This window comes from Rhinolophus sinicus, chromosome 2 (assembly GCF_057876585.1).
Source record: "Rhinolophus sinicus isolate RSI-liver-muscle chromosome 2, RSI-T2T, whole genome shotgun sequence".
In the NCBI taxonomy this organism is placed as follows: domain Eukaryota; kingdom Metazoa; phylum Chordata; class Mammalia; order Chiroptera; family Rhinolophidae; genus Rhinolophus; species Rhinolophus sinicus.
The window spans coordinates 84307982-84321966 of record NC_142502.1 but is presented as its reverse complement, the minus strand read 5'-3'; the positions used below and the strand labels follow the sequence as shown (position 1 = coordinate 84321966).

The window sequence follows — 13985 nt, the reverse complement described above, 5'->3', positions numbered from 1 at the left end:
TAGTATTAAGTATATTCACATTGTTGTGCAACCAATCTCCATTACTCTTTTCATCTTGTGTAACTAAAATTCTACACTCGTTAAACAACTCCCCACTCCCCCCTCCATCAACCCCTGACAACCACCATTCTACCTTCTGTCTCTATGATTTTGGTACTCTAGGTACCTCAGAGAAGTAGAAGCATACAGTATTCATTTTTATTGTGACTGGCTTATTTCACTTAGGATAATGTCTTCAAGGTTCATCCATGTGGTGGCATGTGTCAGAAGTTCCTTCCTTTTTAAGGCTGAATAATATTCAATTGGATGCATATGTAACATTTTGTTTATTCATTCATTCGTCAATAGATACTTGGGTTGTTTCTACCCTTTGGTTTAGTGTGAATAATGTTACTATGACCATGGGTACACAAATATTTCTTCAAGATGCTACTTTCAATTGTTTCGGGTATCTATCCAGAAGTGGGATTGCTAGATCTTATGGTAAATCTATTTTGAATTTTTTGAAGAACTGCCATACTGTTTTCCATAGCAGCTGGACAATTTTACAGTCCTAGTAACAGTACAGGAGCGTACTTAAACCTAATTTTAACACCAGATTAAATTAGGTATCTGATCCTCATTCATCTTAGTGATGCTGCTCTGCACATAGTAGGGGGTCAACGCTGATAAGTCAGTGATATTCCCCAGCATCAGAGGTGATAACCTACTTTATATTTGGTAACTGAGCAGGATGTGTGGAGGCCATAGCATAGACTAGATAGTATTAGACCAAAGTGGATTTGCCAATGCACTGGCACTCTAGGGTAGCCAGTGTGTGAGCAGGTTCTCAAAGATAGATAGTTACTCCCTGGGAATGGCTCAGATTGAGAAACATGAATAATTCCTCCAGTCTACTGGAATCTAAATTCTCGTCCCTGAAATTTCTCACCCAATTTCCCATATGTTATCTGAGTTAGAGCTCTCCCAACTACAAGGGTGATGGGTGTCTGCCTCCATCTAGACTTACGACCTTGGCTCAGTCACTTACTCTCTAAGACTCAGTTTTGTCAAATTGGGTTAATAATATATGCCCTACCAATGCACAAGTTGGTTGTACAGATTACATGAGATAATGAATATGAGTATGCTTTTAAAAATACGAAAAGTACTACTTAACTATGAAGTACTACTGCAAAGCAGTAATTTTCCTGAAACATTACTGTCATTTCTAGAACTGACGGCTCCTCTCCCAAGGCACAAACTAAAATCTGTTTGGATACATTCAATTTCCATAGTTTGATATTCTTGAACCACATTCTTCATCTCAGAACTAAAAAAAAAGGGGCATTACTGAGAAAAATCAGATGGATTCTTGCCGCACAGGACATAGTTTAGAAGAATGCAGCAAAGGTGTTATTTGGAAAAACTGAGAATTAGATATAGGTGAAAAGATCCAGAGAGCCTAGCAAAGAAACAGCTTTTTGATTCACAGGTAGAATTAACTTGCTACTAATTAGAGCTATCTAACAATGGGAGAGCTTATCACTACAGTTGGAGAAAAGGAGAATCTAGCATTAAGAGAAAGTTGAGTCAGATAAACTCAAAGATCCCCTCAAACTTTAACATTTTGATTTCACAAAGACTGATAGCAACAGAGCAGCAGGTGGGCTAAACTTAACCCCCTTCACAAATGATACAACAGAAAATGGTCTTAAATTGTAACCCATGGGATTTAGGGCAAAGATCAATAATAAGTCATCCAAGGCAAAGATAGCTGTTAAATAGCAACCAGAATTCCAAGGGAAACTATGAGTATGTCCTTTAAAACAAAAGAATTTATCCCTATCTTTCTGGAACAATTTAAAGACTGTTCTGGTTAGAGGTAAGGTAATAAACTAGACCATCTTTGAAGGGCTTTCTTTTCAGTCCTTTGATCCACAGTTTTCAGTCCTTTGATCCACAGTTGTCCATGAAGTTTATATGCCCATATGAGATTTTTAAGTTTCCTTTGCTTGGATCTTAAAGAATTTAAGGTTTTTAAGACTATGGATGACCCTGAGTACAAGAAAGACAAAACGAATAGCACGCAGTCAAAATGCTGACTTTGAAGAGGATCAGGATTTAGAAACAGATGCTTACATTTCTCCGAGCAGAGCAGATGAATCCCTTCACCAAGTCAATCTTGGTTTCACGAACAGTTTGAGAAACTAAACAATATTAGCACTGCCCACGTAGTATAGTCCACCTACCTTTCATGCTCCTGTGCACCAAATATCCTTATCTCTATTGATAGCAAATTTATAATAAATGAAATCTTTTGTCAGAGTCCATAAAGGAGGCATAGCAATGGGTAGGAAAGACTCAGTAAGCTGAATGGGCATAATTCAATAAAATCTTTTTGAGGCAGTTAGAAAAGAAATTTGACTTTATTAACTCAGTTCACTCTCTTGGAATTCCAAAGAGGAAAAGGAAACAAACATTTCCTTTAGGAGTTTTGTATTTGCCCATTAATTACAACAAAGTAAGTTATGAGCTATATAGTCAAGCTTTCCACAGAAAGGGAAGTGTCCTGAGGTTATGCAAATATAGCTGTCTGGTCCTACATATTTGAAAAGGAAAAGGAAGACCTTATAATAATCTAAGCAGGAAAGGAACAGAGAAACATCCTACTATATTTTCAACAAGATCAAGAATATGTTGTCTTCTCTTATACTGCAGCAAGCTCCCAACTACAAAGATGACCTGAAATCCTATTGGTTAATTTAAAAAAATAAAAACTATGCAATGTTCCAAAATATCTCACAGCCTTACAGTGATCTAATCTGCAATCAGAATAGCAGAGAATTTCCCCAAAACTTGAAAACAAAATGCAAATAGAGAAGGAAAAGAAGGGAATGATCAAAAAAGTGGTTTAATAGGAGAAACACTGTGGTTTAATAGGAAAGGGAAGGAGTAATCAATATGTTGGGAAATCCTTTTCTGCTACTTTCTCTACTTTCTACCTGAGTTGCCTTTTCTTGGCCTAAGATGAATATCCTTAAATGAAAGTCAAGAGCCCTGGGCCCATCTCTGCATAAGGCAGCTGTACTTCTGAGGGAAGAGTTGGAAGTTATAAAGGAACCTCAGTCCTTTCTTCCCAAACTCTCAACACTGGAGGATCCAAGGCTCAATTCTCAACTCTCTTCTTCCTGGGTCATCCCATCCAGTGTCATGGATTTGATAATATCTATGTACTAATTATTCCCAACCCAGACTCATGTCTTCCATGAAATCCAGACACTAGCATATCTAAGAGATATTTCAGACTTAACATATCCAAATTGGAAAGCTGATATCCCGCCCCCAAACCGGCATCTTCTTCAGTGTTCCCATCTCAGAGAACAGGACCACAATCATCTGTGCTAAGCCTGTCCCAACCTCCAATTCCTAAGTCAAAATTATCAGGCTCAATAATTCACTTAACGTGTGCTGGGACACCCAGAGTGACAAGACAGAAGCTCATGGGCTGAGGTTTTGACAGAAAAAGGAGCAAACTGCAGCTTGGGCAATGACACAGGAGCGCTAGCAATTTTCAGTCAGATATTCTTTCACCTCCTTGAGAAAGACTGAGATTCTAAGTCATGAGAAAATGTACACGATGCTGTTGTAGTATGCAAAGAAACTGGCATCAGTAAAATGTAACAGGAAGAGAATCAGTGTGTCTGATTGTCTTCAAGTACTCTAAAATGTTTATTTCCCCTTATCCCACCCCCAATACCAAATACATAAATACTTCTTGGGCCTGAGAGTTGTTATACGTGAACAGGTTGGCATGAGTGGGCAACAGGGTGGAAAGACTTGCTACTTCTTAAGTGCTCTGCCACAAAAGGAAAGGATCGATAAAATGCATGGCAAAAGGGTTTGGGGTTTATCTCTGGTTTTCAATACCATTTAAAAATAGGTTTTGATCGATGTAATAGTTAAAAAAAAAAACCACAAAGATTTCACCTATATGTACCATCTATGTAGGTAGGAAAACTGAAATTCAGAGTCATTAAACTACGTTAGGAGGGTTGATTAGGTTAAACATCTAGCACCAGAAATGTGATGGTTTGCATTTCTCCATTCTCAGACTGCTCCAGTCAGAGTGCTGAGGTTTAAACCTTAGTTCCATCATCCACTAGCTGTGTGACCTTGACAAGTCTCCTCCTCGGGAGAGTGAGCACCTACCCCAGAGAATTGCTGGGAAGATGAAATGAGGGGGAAAAAAACAGAATACAATGAGCTACCAATGTAGTAAATGTGAGAGCTCTTAATACGATGATGATGTTTAAAAACTCTAGGATTCAGACACAAAAAAATGCTTTGTAATGCCAAAATGCTAAAGAACAAACGGAGATCTGGATCTAATTATCTTTTCTGCTACAAGATGGTTGAAAATTCCTGAGTGTTCCAGTGTCTTAATATATAGTATAAGTTCCAAGACATATTTACTAAGAAAAAAATCAGGGTAAATTTTTAGCTGATGCATCCTTAGAAACATTCCAAAGGAGTGAAATAAAAAGCATGCGTATTGTTAAGTTTATATTATGATCTCCATTACAAATTCTTGTAGACACATTTGAGTATAAATTAGGAATTCAGAAGAGGTAAATCAGTTAGAGCTGCAAAGATGCTAAAGTATAATACACTGCACATGGCATGCGGCCCACTTCGTCCAGGGGACAGGCCTCCTGAAAGGAGATAAAACTGCACTGTCACATTTCTGACGCATCTTCTTCACAGTTGCTTCCTGTTTCAGTCTTGCTCACTCATGGGCCTGTTTCTTATTCAGACTGCCACTAGAAATGCCTGGATTTCTTCATATAAAACTATTCAAATAATCCTGAGTCACCACAGCTGATTTATTTTGACGCCAAGCCACAGTCAGAGTTGCCGTCATGGCAACGTGTGTGCGACACTGATTTTCTGATTTAACTGATTTAACTCCACAGATAAGAACTAACTGTGGAGTTAGAGAAGGCACAGGCTTCAGGCACAGGTTGAATAGGGTGGCTCTAGCTGGCACTTCCTAACCAAATCCACAAGAGGACAAAAGGCCTCAGCTGAAGTCCACATAAAAACAAATGTCAGCTGAGGCCATAGGTTCCAGAAAGCTGAGCAGGAATCATGCGAGACAAGGAGCCAACGGCCTCCTCACTACCTACCAACTCTGACAATATCCAGCCTCCAACACAACCCCTAGGAGATGCAGACTGATGGAGAAGGTGAGCTTTACCTGCCCTGAAAACACACTCCCCTGAATCTTTTTATTGCCCTAAGCAAGAGTAGCCTACACTGCTATTTCCTGCTCTCTAATCTCACTCCTTTCCAACTGATCCTTCTAAAGAAGAGAGGGCAAAGGCCACCCTCAGATTCTCCATCAGCGCCCCTCTGACTTACCCTGTTCACATTTAATCGTTCTAAAATCGTGCTTTGATCATGCTACTCACATCTTCCAGTGTCTCCATGAATCACAGGAAATGAAGTTTAAATTCAGTGGAATAATTCTGGAATGTATTCCGGCCCCAATTTCTTTCCCAGCTCTGTCTCGTACTTCTTTCATATAAATCCCCATATCCAGCCAAACGGTGCTCAGTACTTTTGCTTACTCCACGTCTCAGACCTAACATCTGCTGTCTGTCCAGTTCCTACCCATATTTTAAAGTCCAACTCAATCCCAGCTCTTCTGTGAAGCAGTTATCCCTTGACTATCCTATTTGGGGGGTTTAAGAAACAAAAACCTCCATTCTCTGAATTCCTATAGTGCATAAGTATATGTCATTGATAAATAGCATTCATTCATTTACTCAATAAAATGCATCCAGATGCCATATGCCAGGAGTTATTTTAGACCAGATGGTATGACCCACAAAGAAGTCAAGGTCTAGGGGAGGAAAGGAAAGGAATAAATTACCATTTATTGAGTGTTTAATCAGGTGACCGTGCCATCTACTTCCATATATCAGCTCAGTTCATCTTCACAGTTCAATGAAGTAGCTATTACCACTTTACAAGAAGAAAGCTGAGTCTCAAAGGGTTGAATAACTTGGCAAAGACTACCACACATGTTTTTTATTCTCCGTTGTCCTCACCCACTCTCAGACACTCTGCCCATCTCGGCCCTGCTCTGTCTTGGGGACGCTGATCTCTATCACCTGCATCACACAAGCTCCTGTGCCCTCTGGCTTCCAGTTAGTTTGAGTGAATGGAAAGCACCAGCAATATGTATTTACTCCACCTGCTCCCTTGCTGACTCACCAGGTTCCGGTCGTAGCTGCACTTCACAGCCACAACTCCTGGGGAAGGGGTCTTCCATGGTTCCAGCTCCTCTTACCAGGGTCTGGTAAGACCACTGCCTTCTGCTGCCCCATCAGATTAGGAGCAGTTAGGTGAAGGTTGGTGAAGTACCTTAGCCCTTCCCACACCTCTGAAAAGACTCCTTTTATTAAACTCTCTTCGTATGTCAACTGTTTCCTGCCATGTACACAGAGCAGGATTTGAACCCATGCTTGTCTTACTACGGCACCGACCTTTTTCACTTGAGTCACTGCTGCATTGGAGATCTATATAAAGTGCTGAGGATCAGAATGAAAGGAACCTCACTCTGATAGGAAGGATCTGAAAAGAGTTTCCTGAACAGTTGCTTGATCATGAGTCAGTCTTCAGAGGTGAAGTGAAATTCACCAGGCAAACAAAGAGTGAGGATAGGCATTCAAGGCACGGTGAAGAGCAAGTTCAAAGTCACAGAGGCATAAGGAATACATCCTATTGCCTTGGCAGTATGTACAGAGCTCAGGAGAGAATAATGGTGGTTGAAGGTTTCTAAACTTTGGTGATCATCACTTACTTCTTCATTCTGGTCCTCATGGAAAGATTTGAAGAAGCAAAGAGTTAGCTAGATTCTGAACAACAGAACCAATGTGTCTTATATTCCCTACCTTCAATAGACCCCCATCACAGAAGATAAACCCAACTATTTAGCATAATATACAATCCTTTAATGACCTGGCCCTTCCTGACCCATCCAGTCTCAGCTACCAGCTCCATGTTAAGCTCTCCCCTGAGTATCACACCCTGTCACGCCTCTGTGCTCTGCTACATAACGTCTCATCAAAAATACCTACCTCCACTTTCTACCTGATACATTCCTTGTCTTCAGAACTCATCCCAGGTGTCTGCTGCTCTGTAAATAGTTCTAGCCTTCCAACATGCTTCCACAGGGCCCTGTGCATAACTCTACAATAGCACTTGCATAACAGACATGCATTATATTTTACTTGTTTGCATGTCTGTCCATCGACTCAACTGTGAGTTCCTAGAGACCAGGTACAATAAGAAGGTAGCAGATTGTAGAAGTAAGTGCTTAAGTGCTAAAAGCAGGCTGCTTAGATCCAAATCCTAGACTCTGAACCCAAACAACTAGGTAAACTCAGGCAAGTTATTTACCCTCTCTGGGCCTCAGATTCATCACCAATATCCACCTCATAGGGTTGTTAAGTGAGTCACATCAAATAATTCCTATTAGATAGTGTGGGGACAGCGGCAGGAGGGCAATTTCCAGGCTCTTGGCCTCACGTGGAAAGGTGTTGGCTCACGTAGTAAAGGGCCATCAACTGTGATTGGATGGCCATCAGCTGTGGCTAGTTGGCTGTCAGCTGTAACCAGTGAGCCATTGGCCACTAATATAACTGCTGTGGCTACGCTAGCAAGAAAATGGGGGCTAGCAAGAAGATGGTGGCTGGCAAGCGCAGATTGCAGTTAGGATGGTGGGTTGCAGACAGTGTGGCTCTTGCTTCCTGTGTCTTCAACACAGCCACCAGCAAGAATATAGTGGTATGACTCCCCTACCTATGGTTCCGTGGGTGTTCCTTTTTGGCCTCACCATGTCCTGCATTTTTATGTGGGGAGCGGAAGCTGGAACCCCGCGTGACTCCCTGCGTGACAGACAGTAAGCACTCAATAACTGTTAGGTATTGATATATACCTGTGTATCCCTTATTTCCTGTATAAAAAGGCTTATGTTTGTTGAATGAGTGTCGTGCGGGAAGGCCTGCAGGGTCTCTGCTCCCGCTCCCCATACAGGAACGCAGGATATGGTGAGGCCAAAAAGGAACACCCATGGAGCCATAGGTAGGGGAGTCATACCACTTTATTCTCTCTGGCGGCACTATACTCTCACTGGAGGCTGGATCCACACTGTCCGCAAACCGCCATCCACACTTGCCAGCCCAGCCGCCATCTTCTTGCTAGCCCCCATTCTTCTCTTTTCTTCTCCTCTCTCCCTCTCTAGCGTAGCCACAGCAGTTATATTGTGGCCAATGGCTCACTGGTTACAGCTGACGGCCAACTAGCCACAGCTGATGGCCATGCAATCACAGTTGGCCATTTACTACCTGAGCCAGCACCTGTCTATGTGAGGCCGAGAGCCTGGAAACTACTCCCTGGGGCTCTGCCCCCACAATGAGAAAATTTTCCTACCATTTCATATTGCTCCACATAAGTATTAAATTTTACTTAGCCTTTGTTTTACTAAATCATGAACAGAAGACTCTTATCTCTAAATGTATACTTATTTTACAATTGGTTAAAGATAAAAATTCCTTTTCTGTAAAGGAATTTAGCTTCTTGCCATTGTCGCTGGCCGGCTCCCTGAGTCAGATACACTTCTGGCTTTATAGCAAGCTCCACCTGCGCCTGCCATCCATTTACCCCACAGAACGGCAGTTCTGTGTTAATAATTTACAAAGACTTATTATCAAGTCAAATCTTGATGGCTCCCCGAGGTTGGCATGAGGAACAACAAAAATAGGCTCCCTACAGTATGGGAGCAAACCATAGGCAAACGTTTTTTCAATGCTAAAGGAATGCAAAATTATTGCAGTCCTGAAATGTTTTTTTAAAAGCCTTAAAGTGGCATTTTCTAAGCCCAAATCCTTAACTGTCACAACCTTCATCAAAAGTCATGTGTCAAAACCCCAACCAAGAATCAGAGCACAGAGAACAATGTACTCAGGAGGTGAGCAAGAGGTGGAGCCCAGCTCCCCGTGGAGCCCCGAATTTCACAAGTCAGCACTGCAGCCAACAGAGACACGGGGTACTTGGTTACAAAAGAAAAACGCTGCGGCCTTGAAACAATATAAAGGCCGCATGCATGAAGCCCAGTCTGCTTACAGAGTCACTCTGGCTGGCTGCAGAAGCCAGCACAGACCTCACTCGCCCAAAAGCCCCCTGGAGGGGTTCAGCTACCACACCAGACTCCAGGCCCACCTTTCACCCATGCTGCTCCCATCCTGACACTGGCTTTACTGTCACCTGTCCTCACCAGCATTGATCTCATCATCACCGTGCCTCAGCCTGCTGGCCCCTACCCTCAGTCTAGCTCTAATGGGATTCAGAATTCACCAGTTTTTAAATCGATGTCTGATAGTGACAAGCTCTGGCCTCTTTGACAACTCTCTGCCCAGCGCTATCTTTTTTTTTTCAATTATAGTTAACATTAAATTTTATTTTCATATTAGTTTCAGGTGTACAGCATAGCAGTTAGACATTTATATAATTTACCAAGTGATCCCCACCCCAATTAGTCTAGTACCCACCTGGCACTCTGCATGGTTATTACCATGTTATTGACTATATTCCCTATACTGTACATTATAGCCCCATGACTATTTTGTGACTACCAATTTGTACTTTCTAATCCCTTCACCTTCTCACCCATCCCCCCACCCCACTCCCATCCAGCAACCATCAGTTTATTCTCTGTATCTGAGTCTGTTTCTGTTTATTTGTTCTGTTTATTTTGATCTTTAGATACCACATATGGTATTTGTCTCTGTCTGATGGAAGCAATTGAAATGCCCATCAATAAACGATTGGATAAAGAAGATGTGGTACATGTATACAATGAAATATTACTCAGCCATCAAAAAGAATGAAATCTTACATTTGTGATAACATGGATGGACCTAGAGGGTATTGCGCTCAGCGCTTTCTGTGAAACCTGTGAAACCACATTCCTTGCTCGCACTCATATGAGTATACTGCCACTGATTGGGACTAACAGCAGGAAAACCTAATTATTGAAAATTGATCTGATATTTTTTTTAAACGAAGAGAATGATAACACCATTTGACAGTATATTTAATATTCTTATAAAAGTCAATTCTCTACTTACAGGCTTTCTGGTCACAGCACTTTGAACGGAGTGATAAAATTCTGGCTGGACTCGGCTGTTTTTCTTGATTCTTCGTTTCCTCACTGAACTTTCTTGCTCACTCTGATGGTGAACCTCCACCACAGGCTTGGCTTCTTCCAGGCGGGCAGCCGCAGCTGCTGCAGCTCGTCTTCTAATATGCCGAGGGCTTGCTCTGAATCCCTGTAGCAGAAAACACAGCCAGACTTGTATTGAGTTAGTTTGGAAATTCTCTAGGGCTAGTTATACAAAGAGCCCCAAACATCACCAAGCTCAATGAGATAGCTTACATTCCCAGTGCGAGCACACAGAAGGAGGTGCAAAATGCCAGCAAGATTTCCGCACCAGCGTTCTCAAAAACACCTCAGTGTTTCAGGGCCCAGAGTTATTCCAAATTAGGAAATGTTTTTAATCCCTTAGAACCATTTCCCCCACCCCCCCAAAAAAGAGCAGGTGAGCACATTGCTTTACTTGAGTCGACAGAAATCCGACTACCTGTGAAGAAGGGTATTTCCAGTTAGGCATGAAGCAGGGTACAGGGAGTGGGACTGAATGTTATTCCTGAGTATTACAAAGTACCACTCTACGTTCCTGAGAGCAGACTCTTTAAAAAAAAAAAAAAAAGAAAGAAAGCAGGAATACAAAGAATCATTCTAAATACCATAAAGTGAAGCTCTAAAACTAAATGGAGAAAATATGGTGGAGTGAAGAGTATGGGTTTTTGGGTGAGATGAGCCTGGGTCTGGTCATCATCTGTTAATTATAGCTACACATTTATTAAACTTTTATGAGTTTAACTTTTCTAAGCTAAGAAATGGATAACATTTGACTCACATGGATTTTAAGTTATAGATAAGATAATACATAAAATTCTAAGCACAGTAGCTGGCAAATACAGGTGCTCAATAAAATATTAATTGTCTTCCTCTTTTAGAGCAAGGTGAGTATAAGGACAACTTCCTAGACAATAGAAACAAGTTCAACTGGGCTACATTACACATTGGGGAATGGGAGAACGATTTGGGGAAATATCAAGGTATTATATAAAACAGTCTCTGTCTTACGCAGCTCCAATTTACCAGACAGCAGAAAAAGAAGTCTAACGCAGAATTCAAGAACACACTAGAATGTGAAATTAAGGGTTAAAGTGGGCAGTTGAAGACTGTGCTAACAGATCTCAGAGAAGGAATCAATAAACAAAGCTGAGAATAGTCTATATTTGGCTTAGTTGGAGGGAGGAGGGGGAGCACTTGAAGAATGAGTATAATTTATAGTCCAGGCCAGGGAAACAACACAAGGAATGAATGGATAAGTAAAATGATAGATGGATGGACAGAATATTAATGTAGCAATAAGAAAAATTATTTGATGTGCCAGAATGAGAGTACAAGCTACAGATGACGTATGGTGGGAAAGCAGAAGGGATGAAGTGTTAATGCTCCACGGAGGGCTTCTGAATTTTAAAAGATGTATAAAACCTTAAAGATTGCAGAAAAGGCATAAAGAATGGAGAGTAAGAATTTCACGGGTAGAAGCACAATGAGAAAAGGCTTGAGCATGATTCTGTGGGATACTGAGAGATCAATGTGTATAAGGGATTCTCATTGAGGAACATGGGAGAAGGTCTGGAGTCTGAGTATGGAGGCCCTGAATACCAGGCTGAAGGATATGAAGGAGACAAAAGTCAGGCGTGACCCACAGAGTCAAAAGTAGCACCGAGGTCAGCAGAAATAAGCAAGGAGGAAACGGAAACGGATTTTGCAAAACTAAGGTCGCAGTTTGGGTGCTTTCTTCTCATCCCCAAACACATAGCCTGTTCCCATCCCTCCCCTGTGTGAAAGCTCAGCTGGATCCTCGTCAACCCAAAATAATCCCAAATGACCCCATAATCCACGAGCTACTATAGCAGCTGCCATTGAAAAACATTAAGAAGAGAGAGCTGGGCCAATTGCAAAACTGTTCTAGAGTAGACTAAGGACCAAATACCTCACAACCAACAACCACACAGGCTGCTCTTTAAATATGCTGGTTCCTGGACAACACTTCCCCAACTCTCTCTCTTCCTCTCTCTCTCTCTCTCTCTCTCTCTCTCATTCTCTCTTTCTCTCTCATTCTCTCTCTCCTCCCTCCTTTTTTAAAAATTTATATTACATTTATTGTGATGACGTTAGTTAATAAAATTAAGTAAGTTTAAAGTGTACAACTCTATATAACACATAATCTATATATTGCATTGTGTGCTCACCACCCAAAGCCAAACCTCCTTCCATTACCATATATTTGACCCCCTTCAACCTCTTCTACCTCCTGCCCTCCCCCTTTACCCTCTAGTAACCACTAAACTGTTGTCTGTGTCTGAGAGTTTTTGCGTGCTTTTCTTGTTTGTTCGTTTTCAGTTTTATATCCCACATATGAGTGAAATCATATAGTTCTCGACTTTTTATGTCTGACTTATTTCACTTAGCATGATAATCTCAAGATATATCCATGTTATCGCAAATGACAGGATTTCACCTTTTCTTATAGCTGACTAATAGTCCATTGTATATATGTAACACATCTTCTTGATCCAACCATCTATTGAAGGACACTTCGTTTGTTTCCATGTCTTGGCCACCATGAATAATGCTGCAATGAACATAGGGGTACATATATTTTTATGAATAAATGTTTTCAGGTTTTGGGGGTAGATACCTACCCAGAAGAGGGATTGCTGGGTCATATGGTAACTCTATTCTTAATTTTTTGAGGAACCTCCATGCTGTTTTCCACAGTGGCTCCACCAATTTTCATTCCCATCAGCAGTGCATGAGGGTTCCTTTTTCTCCACAATCTCTCCAACACTTCTTCTTACTTGTTGATAATAGCCCTTCTAACAAGTCTGATTGTGGTTTTGATTTGCATTTCCCTAATAACTAGTGAAGTTGAGCATTTTTTCATGTATCTGTTAGCCGTTTGTATGTCTTCTTGGGAGAAGTGTTTCATCAGGTCCTCTGTCCATTTTTTAACTGAATTGTTTGTTTTTTTGTTGTTCAGTTGTATTAGTTCTTTATATATTATAGATGTTAGCCTCTTGTCAGAGGTGTTGTTTACAAATATCTTCTCCCATTTGCTTGGTTGCCTCTCTGTTTTGTTGATGGTTTCTTTTGCTGTGCAGAAGCTTTTTAGCTTAATACAGTCCCATTCATTTATTTCAGCTTTGACTTCCCTTGCCTTTGAGGTCAAATTCATAAAATCCTCTCTAAACCCAAGGTCCATAAGTGTAGTACTATGCTTCTATGCAGTTTATTGTTTCAGGTCTTATGTGTAGGTCTTTAATCCATTTAGAGTTAATTTTGGTACATGGTGACATATAGCAGTCTAGTTTCATTCTTTTACATGTGGCTTCCCAATTTTCCCAGCACCATTTATTAAAGAGGCTTTCTTTTCTCTATTGCATGCTTTTGGCTCCTTTGTCAAAAATTATCTGCTCATATTTATGTGGGTTTATTTCTGGGTTCTCAATTCTATTCCATTAGTCTGTGTGTCTGTTTTTCTGCCAATACCATGCTGTTTTTATTATTGTCACTTTGTAGTATAATTTGAAGTCAGGGAATGTGATTCCTCCAGTCTTGTTATTTCTTCTCAGAGTTCTTTGACTATTCGGGGTCTTTGGTGATTCCATACAAATCTGATGCATTTTTGTTCTATTTCTTTGAAACATGCCATTGAAATTTTGATGGGGATTGCATTAAATCTGTATATTGCTTTGAGTAATACGGCCATTTTAAATATGTTGATTCATCCAAT

The 13985-nt window shown here is 40.9% G+C and overlaps 1 protein-coding gene across 18 annotated transcripts in view; it reads right to left on the bottom strand.

Moving 5' to 3' along the window:
• The window catches only part of DST (dystonin), a 428859-nt gene that overhangs the window by 367214 nt on the left and 47660 nt on the right, over positions 1-13985 (bottom strand). For 17 of the 18 annotated variants that reach the window (XM_019734620.3, XM_019734625.3, XM_019734626.3 and 14 more), the window contains exon 3: positions 10179-10379. In XM_019734620.3, the coding sequence (XP_019590179.3) occupies positions 10179-10379 (201 nt within the window). Of the gene's footprint in view, positions 1-10178; positions 10380-10486; positions 10590-13985 lie in introns of those variants that run through there. The other variant, XM_074333119.2, reaches the window with a different exon arrangement.